Source organism: Amborella trichopoda, chromosome 3 (assembly GCF_054954075.1).
Source record: "Amborella trichopoda isolate Santa Cruz 75 chromosome 3, AtrichopodaSantaCruz75HAP2 v2.0, whole genome shotgun sequence".
NCBI lineage: Eukaryota > Viridiplantae > Streptophyta > Magnoliopsida > Amborellales > Amborellaceae > Amborella > Amborella trichopoda.
The window spans coordinates 17,876,204-17,895,106 of record NC_142338.1 but is presented as its reverse complement, the minus strand read 5'-3'; the positions used below and the strand labels follow the sequence as shown (position 1 = coordinate 17,895,106).

At 38.9% G+C, this 18,903-nt stretch overlaps 1 protein-coding gene across 5 annotated transcripts in view; it reads left to right on the top strand.

The window, feature by feature from the left end:
- The first annotated feature begins 14,431 nt into the window (after positions 1–14,431).
- Positions 14,432–18,903, top strand: part of LOC18430515 (type 2 DNA topoisomerase 6 subunit B-like) — a 42,333-nt gene continuing 37,861 nt past the window's right edge. For 4 of the 5 annotated variants that reach the window (XR_016050852.1, XM_088860286.1, XM_088860288.1 and 1 more), the window contains exons 1-2: positions 14,432–14,898; positions 15,012–15,120. Coding sequence is in view for 4 of the 5 variants with exons in the window: in XM_088860286.1 (XP_088716412.1) it covers positions 14,860–14,898; positions 15,012–15,120 (148 nt within the window). In the remaining variant the exon portion in view is untranslated. The remainder of the gene's footprint in view (positions 14,899–15,011; positions 15,121–18,903) is intronic. The other variant, XM_088860287.1, reaches the window with a different exon arrangement.

Here is an 18,903-nt window from a genome sequence, read left to right as displayed (position 1 = left end):
GGCCAGAAATCCTAGACAATTCCTCCAGGGTTAAGGTGATTTCTCTCGTGGGAAGGAAGAAAGTATTGGTGAGTGGGTTGAACCGCTCAACCAGTGCTTCTTACAAGTTGATATTCGCATGAGATGAGTGTTGTAGGATATTTTTTAACACTTATATCCTCGGTGAAAATAAGGAGGAAGCTAGTTGCATCCTAGGCCTACAGGTACCAAAGAACCTATGGACTACAGATGCATTTATAGAATAAGCCCTGATCTTGAGTGAATTTTGAAAGGTGTCGGATTGGTCCCAAAAGGCATGTGGAAGTGGAGTTTGACTGCTTAAGAGCACCCACCAATTTCCATCTTGATCTGACGAAGTTAAAGCAGATCAGATAGAAAATTAGTTTTCAAATTCAGCTCCAAACATGCTAAAAAAAGTGCCTCACAACGACATCCCTATTATTGGGGTCTTATATGAGTACCAGACTTCTTCCATTGGATTCATAAGGTCCAAAAACACCTATATATCAAATTTTAGCTCATTCAGGCACTTCTAGACTATTCGAGGGCCAATTTACCCCAAAAGGGTTGGCTTTACACTATTCTTGTACACCCGGTGAACCAGTTTCCATTTCTGGAAACTGTGCCTTATGAACTCAGGATGATCTTTGAAAGGACGTAACCTCTCCATTTTAGGCCCTATCAAACACAAAATTCGGGGGGTTCTTCATCTCATCAACACACACCTTTTGATGTATGGCACGTCCCGAGACAAAAGAAATTCTAGAGTAAAGTTAAGTAAAAAAATCATGTGTTGCATATTTTTGCAAGGTAAAGACCATTTCGATCAAGTGGTCGTATCATGAAGCCCCGATCTCAAATCGTCTTGAAAACGGATATGTCGCGATCGTGACATTGTCGATTTGAGGTGAACATTACATGTGATGAAAGACCAAAGATGCTGCATTTCGACGTTGCAACAAGGGACATTTTTTGGTGACCGCAATCCCATATTCCAGCAACTTCTCCAATTCGGAAAGTAATGATCCGGCAACCAAATCGAGCCATTTTTATCACAAAATGATCATTACGACTTCCCCATCATTCTATGATGAAAAGATCGACCCATTACATCAAAAAATGGATGACGTCAAACATTCAAGATTGCCAGTTTCTCATCTTTCACTGAATTTCAAGAAGGGTTCGAAACCTCGATTCAAGGATCAAATTATATATCAAAATGATCGTCTGTCAAGTCCATCACTTTTACGATGTTATTTTCGTCGAAAGGTTGCCAAAGAACCCAAAATAGGCCTCGAATTACCCCAAAAATGGGATTCAATTTTAATTCACAAAATTGTAATTTTTGACAATTTAGCTTTCTTTTAGTCATCCACCCTTGTTTCAAAGGGATGTTATATAAGCACCTTATGCTGATTTGCAACCCTAAGCTTGAAAAGTTGGACTTAAGTTCAAAGTATTGGTAAAAAGTTAATGAAATACATTGAGCTTATCCTTAGTTTGTGATTTTTACTCTATCTTCTTCACCCCCAAAAAGAGGAGAGAGAAAATTTTCACTTATTGAGGACTCCCCCTAGAATCTCCCACTTCCAACCTAGAACTTTCCACTTCCAATTTAGAACTTCTCACTTCCAACTCCCTCGATCCCTATTCCCATACACCCTATCACAACTCTCATAGTTCCTACCTTATACACCTTAGGCCTATTTTCTACAGTCTTTACTTCATAAGCCTTAACCCTACGCCCTCACTTCATCATCAAAACACCCAACCCACCTTCAAGGATACACTAAGAAGGCTAGGACCAACCCAGCCCTCGGCCCGGACTCAATGGCCACACTATGCAACCACCCTTACTCTCTTTCTCTCTCTCTTGGTCTCAAACCAGGGGCTAAGCCCCTGGTGCCCACTCTTCCTATCTCTCTCTTTCTCTTTCTCTTTCTCTTCTTCTCCCTCTCTCGGTTTGTCTCTCCCTCTTCTTTCTCTCTCTTTCTTTTTTCTCTCTTTCTCTCTCATGCTCAGACTTAAGGTGGGTCCGAGCACCCCTCCCCTTCTTTCCCTCTCTCTCTTTCCTCACTTAAGCCCCCTCTCTTGTCTAAAGTCACGATGCGGGCCTAGTTTCCCTCTTTCTTCCTTTCTCTCGCCTTTCTCCCCCCCTTAGTTTCTCTCTCTCTCTAATTTTCCCTCTCTTTCTTTCTCTTTCTCTCATCTCCCTCTTTCTCGTTCAAAATCATGGACCTGTGCCTAGGCGCGGTCCTGACTTCCTCCTTTCTTTCCTCTCCCCTCTCCTTGTTCTCTCTCTCTCTCTCTCACCAAGCCATGGGCCCGCGCCTAGGCATAAGCCCAACTTACCTCTTCTCCCTCTCTCTTACCCTTGATTTATCTCTCTTGATTTCTCTCTCTCGCCTTCTCGATCTTACTCTCTCTCACTCTTACCCTCTCTCTCTCAATCTCTCTCCCCCTCTCTCTTCACTTACCCCCCCTTTTTCGTCCAAACCTAGGCGTGAGGTCAGCTTCTTCTTCTTCCTCTCTCTTAATCTTACTCTTCCTCACTCTAATCTCCCTCTCCTTCTCAATCTTACTCTCTCTCTCACTCTCAAATTCTCTCTCGATCTTTCTCTCTCTCACTCTTATCCTCTCTCTTTTTTCACTTACTTCCCCCCTTTTTTCATCCAAAGCCACGGGCCCCCACATAGGCGCAGGCCCAACTTCCTCTTGTCCCTTTCTTTCTCTTCTAATCTCTCTCTCTCTCTCCCTCTTTCACCAGGTCACGAGCTAGGCGCGAGCCCCACTTTCCTTCTCTCCCTTCCTCTCATCACTCTCTCTTTCTCTCTCCTTCTCTCTCTATCCTCTCTGCTCCCACTCTTTATTCTTCTGTTTCTCTATGTCTTCTTTCTCTTTCTTTCTCTCTCCTTCTCTCTCTCTCCCTCTTTCACTAGGTTACGACGTAAGCTCGAATTTCCTTCTCTCCCTTCCTCTCGTCACTCTCTCTTTCTCTATCTTCTCTCTGCTCTCACTCTCTATTCTTTTTTTGTCTCTCTTCTTTCCACTCTTTCTCTCTTTTATCTCTTTCTCTCTCTTTGCTCTCTCTCGATCTTATCATGTCCCTCTCTCTCTATCTCCCTCTTTCACTAGGTCATAGACCCTACTTTTCGTCTCTCGCTTCCTCTCGTCACTCTCTCTTTCTCTCTCCTCTCTCCTCTCTACTCTCACTCTCTATTCTTCTTTTCTCTCTCTTCTTTCCTCTCTTTCTCTCTACTTTCTCTTGCTCTCTCTCCTCCCTCTCTGTCTCGAGATCTTACCCTCTCCCTCTCTCTCCCAGCCCCTCTTTCACCTAGTTACAGGCCCATGCCTAGGCGCAGCCCCGACTTTCCTCCTCTCGTCACTCTCTTTTTCTCTCTCCTCTATGCTCTCACTCTCTATTCTTTCTTTCTTTCTCTCTATTCTTTACTCTCTTCCCTCTCTCAATATTACTTTCTCCCTCTTCTACTCTCTCTTTCTTTCCCTCTTTCACCAAGTCACGAGCCCGCGCTTAGGCATAGGCCCAGCTTTCCTTCTCTCCCTTCTTCTTGTCACTCTCTCTTACTCTTTCTCTCTCTCTCAATCTTTCTCTCCCTCAATCTCTCTCTCAATCTTACTCTTCCTCAATCTCTCTCTCAAATTCTCTCTCTTTCTCTCACTCTCAATCTCCCTCTCCTTCTCAATCTTACACACTCGATTTCTCTCTTGGTCTTTCTCTCTCTCTCTTGGTCTTTCTCTATCTATCTATCTCTGTCAATTCCCCTCCCTGTCTTGATTTCTCTCTCTCTCTCTCTCTCTCTCTCTCTCTCTCTCTCTCTCTCTCTCACCGTGTCACGGGCCTACACCTAGGTGCAGGCCCAGCTTTCTTTCTCTCCCTTCCTCTCGTCACTCTCGCTTTCTCTCTTTTACTCTCTCTCCCTCTTTCACCAGGCACGGGCCCGACTTTCCTTCTCTCCCTTCCTCTCGTTACTCTCTCTTTCTCACTCATCTCTCCTCTTTGCTCTCACTCTCTATTCTTTCTTTTTCTCTCTCTCTTCTTTCCTTTATTTCTCTCTCTTTCTCTTTCCTCCCTCTCTTTCTCTCTCTTTTTTCTCTTTCTCGCTCTCTATTTCTCTCTCATCCCTCTCTCTCTTCTACTCTTACTCTCCCTCTTTCACCAAGTCATGGCACGGGCCCGACTCTCCTTCTCTCCCTTCCTCTCATCACTCTCTCTTTCTCTATCTCTCTCACTTTTGATCTCTCTCCCTTTCTTTCTCGATCTTTCTATCTCAATCTCTCCTTCTTTCAGTCTTACTCTCTCTCTCTCTTTCGGCCCCCCTCTCTTCTCTCTCTTCTCTCTCTTCTCTCTCAATCTTACTCCTTCTCTTTCTTGATCTCTTTTGTCTTCACATTTTCTTCCTTTCATCTCATCTTTTTTTTCTCTTATCCCCATCTCTTATCTTTTACTTCTCTTTTATTTTCTTTTCAATCACACATATGATCTTCTCCCTCTGTACTCCTTCCTTGAGATATTTCATTATTATCGTTATTATTTTTACCATTATAAGGATATTTGTTAGGATGAAATCGAAAGGCTATCGGACTGACAAACAATCCTTTATTTTCTCCCCCTTTCTTCTTAACCTTCTTTAGTCTTCCCCCATTACATCCTCAATAAACCACTTGTTTAACGACTAGTCAGGGTCCTTCGACCCACTTGTCTGGTCATCTTACGCATGTGTGTTCACTAGGCGCTGAGTGTATCAAGGGAGCCAAAGTCGAACTAGCCTTAGGCTAGGGGGCTTTCCGTCGTGATCTAAGAGGGCGTCTCCACATGTTCGAACGTGTCAAGAACCCACCGTGATGTAGGTCCCACATCACACCCTTCTAATTCTCTCCACTAGTTGGTACCTACCCGCATATGCACCACTCGTACTGCAGTTTTTTAGAGAGAAATCTTGGACTGGACCCCACATCCGGGTCCCCACTCATGATCCCTTGACTCGACGAGATCGAGGCCCAACTAATGAGGCCATCTGAAAAACTCCAAGAAAAGAGAGTACTGAGAAAGAAGAAGCCAGCTTGCCCAATCCCAGGCTGACTCGTACCACTCTCAAAACCAGGGAGAGATAAGAGAGTACCCTCAAAGCCTTTGGGGACGTATCCGGAAAGGATGTCGTGGGCTAGTTGATTCAGAAAATCATTTGGGAAAGGAAGACCATCATAATGAGTAGGGAAGTCTTTTTTCTGAGACATGGCTACTAGTTGTCTTTGCCCAAACATCGAATGAATAACAAGAAATACTAAGGGATGAGTGGAAAGATTAAAGTGACAAAACAACAAAAACTCCTCCCCGAGCCCGGTTTATATAGGCCTACCTGGAGTGGGCTGGCGGCAATGGCAAAGCCGTCAGCACCATTGTTAATGGTGCCCACATTATGGAAAGGACTCATCAAGAATCGTCCCATGTAACGATAAGACAAGAGTTGTAAAAGCAGGAATCTTGCAAGACGAGAATATCTTAAAAATGGGATACTCCATGGTATTGAACATTCCTAGGATCTGAGGACATACTAAAGATGCCAATCACCCAAAACCCCACGATTGATCATTTCAATAACAAACCCAAAGGATTAGAGGTAGTCTCATTAGGCTGAAAACCGGGGCAGGCTTATAACGACGAGGATTCCCATGAGGCATGGGGCATAAAAAAGATTAAAATACCCTTCAACTATTTGGAATGTCGTCAGAGGCATTTCCATTAGCGCCCCATCTAAATGACTTACCATTCATGTCAAACCCCTAAGGGATCAGAGATAGTCCCATCAGATCGAAAATCGGGACCGACATATATTAACAGATGATTATCTTGGGGCACGGGTCGTCAAATGATGAAAATACCCTTCAATTATTTGAAGTTATTTGGAATGTTGCTAGAGGAATTTCCAATAGCGCCCCATCAAAATGACATGCCATTTCCTGATAAACCCCCAACGGATCATAGGTAGTCTTGTCAGGCCGAAAACTAGGGCAGGCCTATAATGACTGATGATTCTCTTGGGGCACGTGTAACGACCCAAATTTTTCCTTTTAGGCATAGAGGAAGAGAGTGTGCAGCGATAAGGAGAGAAGAAAGAAAGCGCGCGACGATGGGAGAAGAGAGCCTGTGGCGATGGGAGAAGAGAGCGCACGATGATAGAAAAAGAGCACGTGACGATGGGAGAAGAGAGCGTGCGGCGATGGGAGAGAGCGCAGTGATGGGAGAAGAGAGCATGCAGCGATAAGGAGAGAAGGAAGAAAGCATGTGGCGATGGGAGAAGAGAGCACGCGGCGATAAGGAGAGAAGGAAGAGAGCGCGCAGCGATGGGAGAAGAGAGCGTGATGGGAGGGTGCGGCTATAGGAGGGAAGGAAGGAAGCACGTGGCGATAGGAAGAAGAAGAGAGAGCGTGTGCACGATGATAGAGGAAGAAGGCACACGATGAAGTAGAAGAAGAAAAGGCCGTGCATGTGGCAAGCCGGCCACTTGTTGGCTGCATGATGTCTTGTGCACCAAATGTCAATCTTCTTTCCATGCAAAGGCCACTTGGCGAGCATAGAAAGCCACCTCCCCACCTTTGGAGTACAAAACCACTCTTTCTCTGTCTACACCTCAGGTTTGAAGCTAAAGCTTAGCCCTTGGTGCCATTCTTGGATAGTTTGAGAAAGCTTGGTGGAGGGGAATGTGGAAGGAGTTTGGGATCATCTTTGGAGACTCAAAGAGGCAAGTAGGTCACTACCCTGTAGACTCATGAGCATGAATTGAAGCATGATTTGAAGTATGCATTGAAGCACGAACTAAAGTATGAATGCTGTATGAATCATATATTAATGAAGTATGAATCCAAGCATGTATAAATCATAATTTAGGCATGAATGATGGTTGAATTTAAGCACGAATTGGGCATGAGATGGTATCGTTCTCAACCTTGCTGAATTCAGCCAATAGGGCCATATGTTCACTATTGATAAGGACAACAATGAATTTTAAGTTGCACATGAATTATGCATACGTCATGCATCGATGTCTCTTTCTGAATACAGCTTAATCCCTTTTGCTAGGTGATTTAAGTAGTATACTTATGATCCTACAAATGTTGAATGCTCTTGACCTTTTGAAAAGAGTAAAGTATGAATGAATGAATGCTATGTATGTAAAACACTTGATGAATACAATTTTGCCTCTATTATGAAAAGAGTGAGTGAACAACATATTACAAAACAAAAAGAACCTTCGATTTCAGAATTAAAACATGAAATTAAAGAAGTCAAAAAAGAGGTTCACCAATTAAAAAATAGAATTAAAACTCTAGAATTACAAACTTTATCTCAGCAAGAGTCAGATACAGATAAATTAGAATTCAATCATCTTATTACAACATATAGTCCTGATCCACCGGAAGTACATATAGTACATGGAACTCTGTTATATGTGATTTCTGGCCACCATGCAATGACTCCTCTATTGGTAGTGGATATTCTGTTTCTGTTATATGAACTCTGTCATATGTGATTTCTGGCCACTACGCAATGGGTCCTCCGTTGGTAGTGGATATTCTGTTTTGGTTTTATGAACCCTCAATTGATCAAGTATTGTTCAGTTAGCAAATTGGATTCATAATTTAGTTGAATTTCCCTTCATATTTTGGATGTCATGCCTCATCTTGTACATGCCATAAGGACAACAATGAATTTTAAGTTGCACATGAATTATGCACATGTCATGCATTGATGTCTCTTTCTGAACACAGCTTAATCCCTTTTGCTAGGTGATTTAAATAGAATGCTTATGATCCTACAAATGTTGAATGCTCTTGACCTTTTGAAAAGAGTAAAGTATGAATGAATGAATGCTATGCATGCTTGTACATGGAACTCTGTTATATGTGATTTCTGGCCACTACGCAATGGGTCCTCCACTGGTAGTGGATATTATATTTCTGTTATATGAACTCTGTCATATGTGATTTCTGGCCACTACGCAATGGGTCCTCCATTGGTAGTAGATATTCTGTTTCTGTTATATGAACTTTGTTATATGCGATTCTGGCCACTACGCAATGGGTCCTCCATTGGTAGTGGATATTCTGTTTTACCGACAAGTTCTCATTCTGCCCCGACTTCAATGATGGGAGTGGAGTCGAGAGATAACTCTGAATAACAGGGTAGGTCGCGCCCCCCAAATTGTTATGGGCACTACGCATTGGGTCCTGATGGTGTAACGCCCTCTCGTCTAAAGGCGCAAAGAGAAGGCCGTGTCTTGCAAGGCCTTAGCTTATCAAAACCCCAAGGCGTGCAGGGAATCAGGTGTGTGAGTGAGGACACTACGAAATGGGACCTCTATTTGTCATTGTCATCCCTCCCAAATGAGGGTAGAAGTTTCAAGTTGTAAGATTGGCTTAGCTTGATCGATATGACTTCTACTTCGGGAGTAAATGATTTTGTTCCTGATTTTGTTTCTGATTCTATTTCTGATTCTGATTTTGTTTCTGTCTATTTGAATTAAGTATCATGTATGATTGTCTGGCTGCGACTGTGATATGCATCAATGCAACTGCTATTTCGGAAAATATTAGATGCTCCAACTTCTGAACAATACTCATTTTATGCTGTTAATGTACATATTCTGGGGAATGACTTTACTTTCTGATTGCCAATACGATGTCTGTTGAATTGTAGGCTCTGTCATTATTTATAAGCTTGTAGGCAGGACTGTAGGGTACTGATTTACTTATTGAGCTTTTAGCTCTTGCCTCTCTTTTCCCTTCCATGTAGAGTGACAACCGATAGCTTGTACATGGATAGCTGGACATGGTAGCAGACTTTTGGAAGCTCTACGTTGTTCAGGAAGCTTGTGATTGTAGGTGTCTGGTGGCATTACCATAATGTTATTTTGATGAATGGTATTTTGTTGTTGGGCCAGTAACGCCTTGAACCTTTGTAAACGAAGTTTTGAAGGCTAGATCAGTATAAATGGTTTCTATTTTGCTCTGTCTGTGGCCATGTGTTTTTATGTTTAGTTTAGTTCATGGTTGGCTTTGATTTCGCAATTATAACACGTGTTGATGCCATTCCCACCTGAGTGACGTACACGACCTCCAGTCGCTATCTCGCACTCTGTCGCCCTTCGTTTGGGAATGGTAGGGGTCAGGGGGCTGGGTCATGACATCATGAGTCCTCAATTGACGAAAATACCCTTACACTATTTGAAGCCATTTGGAATGTCATTAGATACATTTCCAATGGTGCCGCCATGAAAACAACTCATCATTTCAACTCCCAAGGGATCCAAAACAATATCATACCAGCCTGACATGAGGAAGGCAGACTCGCTGGATGATTCCCTTAGGGGCATACATCAATAAATAACCAAGAAAGTTTCTCCTTGTCATTTGGAGACAATTACAATTCACTAGTGACCTTGGCAAAATCTCTCCGAATTGACCCGGACCTGACCTAACACAGATGCCGAATCTCCCAAATAATTAATTAATTGGTCAAAACCAATGTCCCTTCAATACTTCCCAACGGATACTGGTAATATCTGCTAGGGGCAATCCAATTCAATGTTCGTCCTTAGAAGCATGTCGTTAAACTGCTTACCTCGTCCATGGATGCATGACATTAAACTACTTACCTTGTCCATCACCGCATGACATTAAATTGCTTGGATGACTCCTTGATCGCATGAGTTTAAAATGCATACCAAGTCTATTTTCAAACTTTCAAAAAATCTCTCTTTTAAAAAAAAATCCAAAAATCCTGTATCAGGCAATCATGATCTGGGAACTTATAAAAACCCTTTACACTGTGTATGTCATTTAAAAAAATTTAATCTTTTGGGTTCAAATCGTAACCCGACATTAGAATTTGTTTTAAAACCTTTCTTCTTGATTTTCACAACTTCCTTGCTCTAAAAAATGATTTTTGAAAATAAAGGAGTGGGAATGGCCCTGATAATGATGATTACATTGCACTCATAATCACTTGATTCTAACGAGAAATATCTACGATAAGTAGAAACTACTTACCATGCCCATTTTCCCCATTAGTTAGAAACAAAACAAAAACTTCCAATTCTTAAACCATCACCAGCCTTAGACAACCCTAGAAACACACTTGGGATATGAGGCTATCTATGATCAATTCAGTCGAGATTTCTCTGTCATTCTCAACTACAACATTCCATACAAGATGATTTTGACGTTGAATTTGCAAAGAAGTGGTACACCGACCCTACAATCTACAAACGGAGCTACAACCTCTGGGTCCCAAGCTATGATTCTGGGAGCGACCAACCTATGACGCCCCAAACAACGGGCTAAGCTAACCACCGGGTCCTAGGAGAGACCACTAGACATGACATGCCCCTCTCTCAAGAGGCCATGACTTTGCAGAGGATCAGTCCAGATTTTCTCCTCCACCCAACTCTTTTATTGCAAGGCTGTACTTCTTTGCCGCTCTGTGTCTCACCATTTGAGTGAGGCAAAAGCGACACAAAGGGGCAACTGTAGACACCCCGATCTTGACTGTTAAGGTTATTAATAGGTTGAAATATCCTAGGCAGACTACCCCGAGTATTTTAAACCATTCACCCCACCAGCAGCCATTCTCCGTGAACCTAGTATCCATCAAACCCTTAATGCTCAAGTGGGACTAAGGGCATCAAGCGCTTGAACAAGGTGAGGAAGACCAATAGTGGTCCACCTATGAAGTATCCAAGAGGAAAGGCTCTGATGTTACCACAACGGGCACCAAAGCCCTACCAAAACTCCGACAACAAGATACCAGAAGCACCAAAGTCATAACATGGGTACCCGGGACACTAGAGGTCTGATGCCATTCCCAATGACGTCAGCGCCATTCTCAGTAGTGCCAAGTCCCAGGCCCCCATAACCAAGCCACAACAAGATCCACTTTCCAGACTATAACAGGATCAAGAGGCCTAGCAACAGAGCCCTTTCTAATGGCGCCAGGTCTCGAGAACTTCAACCGACGAGACACAGTCTGGCAGCAGTGACTGATCTGACATGCTGACATGTCGGTTCGTACCTTCCATCGTGACAGACCTGTATTGACATGTTAGCCATCAGTGGGGAGCGAGGTTGTCAATTTTTTATCAGATGATGATCAGAGGCAAGTACAACCAAGACGGCTAGACAACTGGAATTGGCAAAATCAAAGCAATCAATACACGTCATGTGTCCTGAAAAAGTGCCGGGCGGCAGTCAGAATGTCGTTGGTGCGATTGCCAATGGCGTCAGAATTTGACAGATCGTACAGACCAGTATTAATGAGCAATTAATTTCTACTAACTGTCATCATGGTAAGCATTAATGACTTGATGCCAGTCCAACAAGCGCCAACGCTATTCCAAATGGCGCCAAAGCTCTGAAGACAAAAACTTTCACACAAACTGGATACAGGTTGTCATGTGTTCATTTTTTCCTATAAAAAGCCCACTTCACCTCAAGAAAAAAGTTAAAGTTCTCTTGATCTTGTGCCTAGACTATGCCCAGATATTTATTGATCTTAAACCCAAGCTTGAGCTTGAGAGAATATCCCCTTTAAGCAACTCCCATCCTACCAAACCCTTCAATCTAAAGCTACAAACACAAACTCCTTCAAGTTACACTTCAAATCGAAGGCACTCCGGATAATCAGAGCTTTCGGTCCTCCTTCTTCTTATTTATATCTGCCACGTTAAGAACCGAGAAAGTTTGGGTTGATTGTGCAAACTTACTATTTGAATCGACGCTGACTTTGGTTGCCAAGCTTGGGAGCCCGGCCTATATGCCATTTCCCCCTCTTTTTTTTCTTTTATTTGTTTTTATAAGATTTATTTTCACTCATCACTCACATTTATGATTTCTTTCATTATCTTCTTCATTTCTTGATGAAGTTTTCTTTTCCTTTTATAAACTTGGCGTTTATCATCTTCTAGTTAGTTTTGCTTGTTTTCGTCTACTTCCTCTTGTGTTTTATCTACTTTAATGCTCTCTTATTTAACATGGTATTTATTAAGCTAGATTAGTTATATTTAGTCTCATTTCCCTTTTTTGTTAGTTTGTATTTATTTCCCTTGTTTTGGCATTTATTACTCATTTTTATTACTTTGATGATGTAGATCCCCTTTTCTCAATGAACCTCTTTTATCTTTCACTCTATATATTCTTCATTCCTTTCTCAAGAGCATTTATTTCTAGTTAGGATCTTTGTGTTTATTCATCTCCCTCTCTTTACTATTAGTAATGATGGTGTAGATCCCTCTCTCTTTCATTGTCTTCTTCATTAAGTAGTGATTCTCTTTCATTTTATAGCATGTATTCTTCTTGATTTGTTATATTGATATCTCATCTTGTTTTCCATCTCTTGTTAGTTTAGATTCTCTATCCTCGTTTTGATCTTTTATATTTTCTATTTGTTAATGGTATTCTCATGTCTTGCTTCTCTTATTTCTTCGATTAGTTGTGTTCATTCTTCTTTCCCTTCTCTTATTCATATAATAATGTAGATCTCTCACATCTCTCATGTGTTCTAACCTAATGCTTATCGGTTATGTTTTTCCGTCTTAGCTAGGGGCTTTTCTCTTTAATTTCTTCACTTTTCTTTTACCTTATAGTTTGAATCTCATCTTCTTCATTCTTCTTAATCTCCACTCTTTTTTACATTTATTTTATCTTTTTCCCTTATAGTTTGTTCAATACATTAGTCTTTCTTAGTTTCTTCAGGTTATATCTATTTCTCACCTTTTTAACTAGGTCATTGTTAATAGTTTGGATTTATCCACCCCTCTCATCTCCTATCCTCTCTTATACTAACTTTCCTTTTTCCCTTAGATTTTATTCAATGGCTTAGCCTCTCTTCTTCTCTTCTTGTTATATTTGATTTTTTTGATCTTCACTACCTTCTATTAAGGATTCACACTTACCTATCCTCCTCTCTCCCCTTTTAATGATTCATTCCTTGCTTCTCTCTATTTCATTCATCTTAACCCTCGTTCTCATGTTATTTCTTTTTATTTTTTTCTTATATTTATTTTGATTACTTTTGTTGCAGATTATGTACTAGTATAAGCTATCTTTCACTCTCCTTTCTTCTATTCACTTTTCTTCATGTTGTATTTTTATCTTTATTTGTATTTTATACTCATATCTCTTTGTCCCATCGATGAGGATCTCATCCTCTTCCTTCTTCGGAACTATGTTTGTGTATCCATGGTAATATCTCTCTCTTTCATCTTATGTTATGCATGTTTAGGTTAGTCTTACTTCTTTTGCTTCCATGGTTTTTAATTTCTTGTTCTTCTGGCATCTAGTAGTTAGATTATTTACTTATGTTTACTTGCATCTTTTTAGTTTAGTTGCTTATTTGTGGTTTTCTTCGTTTATTCTCTTTTTATGTCTATTTTATTAAAATCTCCCTTTTATGTACAAATCCCTTTCAAAACCTTCTTGGGTGAGTTTCAACGTTAAGATGACAAGGGAAGCCGACTTTGATGGCGATCCGAGGGGGATAAGGTCTTAGGATCCGATTGTCCCTCAAAACATAATTTGATAACCCATACTGTACCAACTCATCGATATGTTTGCACCTAAAAACAAGGTGGGGGTGTAGTCCTCTACTCACAATTTCGAGCATAAACAACTCTCAACTCTTCAAAACTATAAAAGTTTTGGGTTTGGAAACCCCGTAATTTTTGTTGGAATTTTGCAATGTACACTCTTACTTGAAATAGTAAAAATTTTGTTGCTTAAAACATAGAGTTGTAACTGCAATTTTGGTAGTAGAAAGCAATGCACATGACAACAATACAAACTTTGGGGTTTGAAACCTCAATGTTGTTGTGGAACTACAAATTTTGGATATTTGAAATTCCAAAGTTATTTCTTCCTCTCTTTTTTTAACTTGTAGTGTTCTCATTCTCTTTCAAAGCAAGGTTAAATCAGGTTTGAAAACCTTCTGGTTTTCAAAATCCAAAATTTGGGTATTTTGGTCATTTTGAAAAGAAGTATGAAGAAAATAGGTATGAGTGTAATAACCATAAACATAGGGGGATTTAGTGATAACTGTTAATTAAAGGGGTATGGATGTAATTTTTCAGCTTTTAAATCATCATTGTTTTTTACTGGGGTTGGCAATAGGCTGGGTGGCCCAACTAGGCCTAGTTGGCCCAACTCTAAAGTTTGTAGGTTAGGTCCGGGCTACAGCCTATGCCAATCAAGTTTGGCCCTACCTAACCCTCCTTTTTTTTTTTCTGTTTCCTTCATTTTTTTTCCATCTGCTTTTGCCCTAGCCCGTTGCCACCCTTACTTTTTGACTTTTTGTGGAAGTTGCCCAACCGTCGAACTCAATGGACTTAGGATGTTATGATCCATATGAACATAGAAAATCTAGATCACAAGTTTCATCGTCGTCCAAGCCTTGACTTGATGGCCATGGAGATAAACCGAACCAAGTTCACTCTTCTAGGTCATGTTATGGTTTGACGCGGGTCTCAACCCTCCCTGTGGCATACAGCCAATCGATCTAATGGACGATTATTGGATGGTGATAGCATCCCTGACCATACAATTTACATGATCATCTATCCATCTAGATTCTGGAATCCTGGATCCTAATGTTAGTTCTCCTTACATATGCGCCTCGCGTAAAATTTCTCAAACAGAAGGAATTCGTGTTACTTTAGAGTTATTTCGGGAAATATTTATGGGTAGTTTCGTCATTGTTCCAACCATTTAAAATTGAGCGAGGCCATCTCCCGCCTTCTTCGATACTCATTGGAATTAGAAACAAAAACCCTACGAAATTGCAGAGCTCCAATGGAAGAAGCCTCTGCAACTCAAAAGCTCTGCTATTATGTAAGCTTTTAAACCTCCTCCTCGTTCATCAAATAGATTCCATTCTTTTAATTTACTTCTTCTCCTTCCTGGTATTTTTTTTTTTTATGTTAAAATTATTGTATCTTTTACAGCTAATCGGGCTTGCAATTCAAAGATGCCGGATGTGCGAAACCCTGTGCAGAGTGTCGATTGTTTTGAAAAGATCATCTGTTGCAGTTTCTCATTTGAGTATCATATCAAGTGAGATTGATTTCTTTATTCATTTGTTAATATTTTTGCACTAAATTTTGGTCATTTTTTTTTATATTTTCCAAATGTATTGTTCTCTGAAATCGTTAGCTACTTATTGATTTTGCGTAGTTTCCTATTTTTTAAGGTAATGATCGATTAGTGAGTTACTTTCTTGTAAATTATATCTCGCAAGCTCAATGTGATTTGTTTTTGGTAAAATTGCTGACTGTGTTCAGAATGCACCTTTATTGGCTAATCTCATTGATATTAGACTTAAGATTTCCATGTTTTTGGTTAGTTTCATGTACTTGTTATCACGCTAAAATTGAAGTATTTCATGTACTTGTTATCACGCTAAAAGCACTTAAATTTTTTCATTTTTCATGACATTTGAAGCTTTGATTTTCCATTTGTTTTTATCGATATTAATGCATAAATTTAGGATAGTATTTCTTCCATTTTTACAATTTTAGGTTATACTGCTCTAGCTTTTGGTCACTAGTCACATAATTTCTCATCGAGTAGACTTAAATTGGCCTAATCTTGGATTTTTATGTCATTTTTTGCTTGTTCATTCCTTAATTTGGGTCATTTTTCATGTAATATTTTATGCAGTTGTCTAATTTGTGGAAGTTTTTAATTGATTAGTGCAAACACATGTTCATATTGTTGCTCATTGTGATACAATTTCCATGTAAGTTCGCATCAATGGATCATTTAAAGCAGATGGTGCATGCATTAATTTCATTGTACCCTAATTGACATACAAAATTTCCAGAATTTTCCTTTGTTTTTTTTTTGGGTTAAGTTGTATTTCTCTATTTTCCATTTTAATACTAAGAAATTCTCAACCAGCAAATGAAAGTATTCTCCCACTGGTATTCATTTTAAAAGAACATGTAAATATGTATTAATTTGGCCATTAAAGTATCTGCTTGAAAGCAAATTGTTATAGGTTCATATGAAAAAATTCCAGCTCATAAATTTCATGATCCAAAGATGTGTTGGATATGAGATAAGTTTATGCAGATTATTAATCAATTTATGTACATTCAATATTTGCAATATGAATCATCTGTATTCTTGATTGTGCATTTGCCTTTGAAATTCATATCAAGTAAGCCATAATGGATGTCAACATTGGTTTATTTTCATGCAATTTATTTTAACTCATACACTGATACTCATATATATATATATATATATATATATATATATATATATATATATATATATATATATAATTAGTATACTCATAAAATAATCATTATAAGAGTGATTGTTGGAAGAACTATTAAACATTGTTATTTATCTTGATTTGCATATAAATATCCTTCTTTATTTCATTTTATTGCAAAATTTTATCCCGTCGTTGTCGATCAATTGTGATAAATAGATCAACATAAAAGTTGTCGAATTTTGGGGACCAAAAACTACGAATTTAGGGAATATTTTAGACCTGAAAGTACGTTAGGTAGGTATTCACTATCTCTAAAATTATTGATACCCTTCTTGATTCTCTCCCCCTCTTTAAGGAATTAGTTACAAAATGTGTTTGGAACTAGAATATTCCAGTGGGACTCAAAACAATTAATAAAAATGGTGATGCAGTCTTATTTTTTGCTTCCCTATTAGAATCGGAGAAGTGGATAATCACTTCTTCTACTAAAATGAAAATTTCATCCATCTTTTTTCATCTCCAAGATATGCCTCATTCATTTTTGGGTATTTTGGTCATTTCTTCTTCAAAAATGGCATAATAGTTTTTTTTATGGCGTAGAGGTTTAGCTCATCTTGTGACCTACTCATCTTTGACCTAGATTTCACTAAATAATAAATTTCAAAATCAAAAGATCCTTTTTGGATACCTTTTATTAAAGAATATAATAACTAATATTATGGATATGCAATTCTTTCTTTCATAGGTATTTAATTCATATCATTCACATCCTAATTTGAACAAGAGGAAACGGGCAAAATACTGCTTTATTTTCATTCATAGAGTGCACATGGTTATTCCTAAAAATGATTCGTAGCTATATGGAAGTGTGAAAATGCCTTAGTTAAAACTACAATGATTTTAACAAGTTTATCGTGATTTTCGAAATCTTAGAGATGCAGCTGGTAACTTTTTATGTTCAATGGTATATTTTATTGAATGAAGATTTTTCAGGTTTTCGGTAGTTCTTTGGTGATATCTGCCAGAATTAATTTATTTCGAGAAAATCACTAAAGGGTCAAATGATTGCAAATTACATTTGAGGGTTTACTTTTGAATTTCTGTTTCAATCAGGTAAAAATCCTTAAACGTTCTCATATCAGATTCATTGTTTGGTGTTGAGAAGCCCGAACAGTAAGGGGCATGTTGGTAGTTTAATCCTAGGTATTTATAAAATGACAGAAATACCACCACTTGTAAGAGAGAAAAGGAGAAAGAAAAGAAAGTAAAGAGGGAAGAGAGAGAAGAGAGAGAAAAGAGAAGAGAGAAAAGGGAGGAAGAAGATAGAAGAAAGAAGAAATAAGAGAAGAGAGAGAAAGAAGAAAGGTGAGAGAAAAAGAAGGGAGAAAGAAGCATGGATGGTGATGAGCTGCTAAAATACAAAACTTGTCAAGCATTTGAAATGAGGAACAATAAAGGGTATGGTGTCATTTGACATAGGCAAGGCAAATACAAGTTATTGTTCCTCATTTCAAGTACTGAAGAAGTTAGGTATTTCTATTTCTAAACAAGCAAGGGTATTTTTGTCATTTGATTAAGGCCCTTCGGGTTAAATTACCAAAGTGCTCCTAACAGTTCGAGCTTTCCAACATAGAATAGGGGCAATTTAGGAATTTTTTAAGGCTTTTTTAAGATGTACCTGATTGAAATAGAAATTTTTTAAAAAAACCCTAAAATGTAATTTGTGATCATGTGACCCCTTTAGGGATTTTGTGAGGGGATTTGGCCCCTTAATTGATATTTTCCTAATTTATTTTTAAAGGTTTTCTATTTCCTACAAATTTTACTTTCTATGCATTTATGAACTGAGGGATGTAGCCTGGAATTTGAGAAAGAATCAAGAATAGGGTAGAATGCTCTACATGTTTTGATTTTTCACCAAAAGATATGCATGTTGAATTTCTATTTTTTATGGCATGAATTCCAAGAATGTATGCATTCTGATTTTGTGTATGAAGCAATTTAGTTTGCTTGCTTGGAAATTTTTTGTAAATATGCACATGATTTATTATATCTCTAAAAAAAAATATAGACATGATTTATTTCTTATTGAATACACTTGTTGCTTAAACACAATTAGTTTTAACTCAACCATACCCTAGAGTAAGTCCTACTATGCGTAATTGGTGACTCGGTTGCATGATTTGGGTTGTGAAAGTAATATGTTTGGGCCTAAACATTCCAGCAAGTCGCCCTTGAGATTGTACCTAAAATTTTCATCAATCTCTTCTATTCAGTCTTTCTTTATTAATTTAAATTTCATATTATACAAGGGCATAAGACTCATTTTGTTTAATCATTAGATAGTCTGGACAAAAGTTTAATTGGGTCTTATGCAGTGGCAGCAATGCTTTAAAACTCTAAATGTCTGATTAAGACTCACCAGAGTCACTCAGACATGGCGGGCTATGGGGTCTTGTTGATAAGTTGCGGGACTTCCCCTAGTCTCACCATTTCGGGTGCCTATGTGCTTTTTTTTAAATAAAATCAGCTATATCTTGTTTAGACTCACTTGAGTCTAATAGGGTGACTTAGGCTGGGGATCCTAGCAATTCTTGATCTGAGTCCTGTTT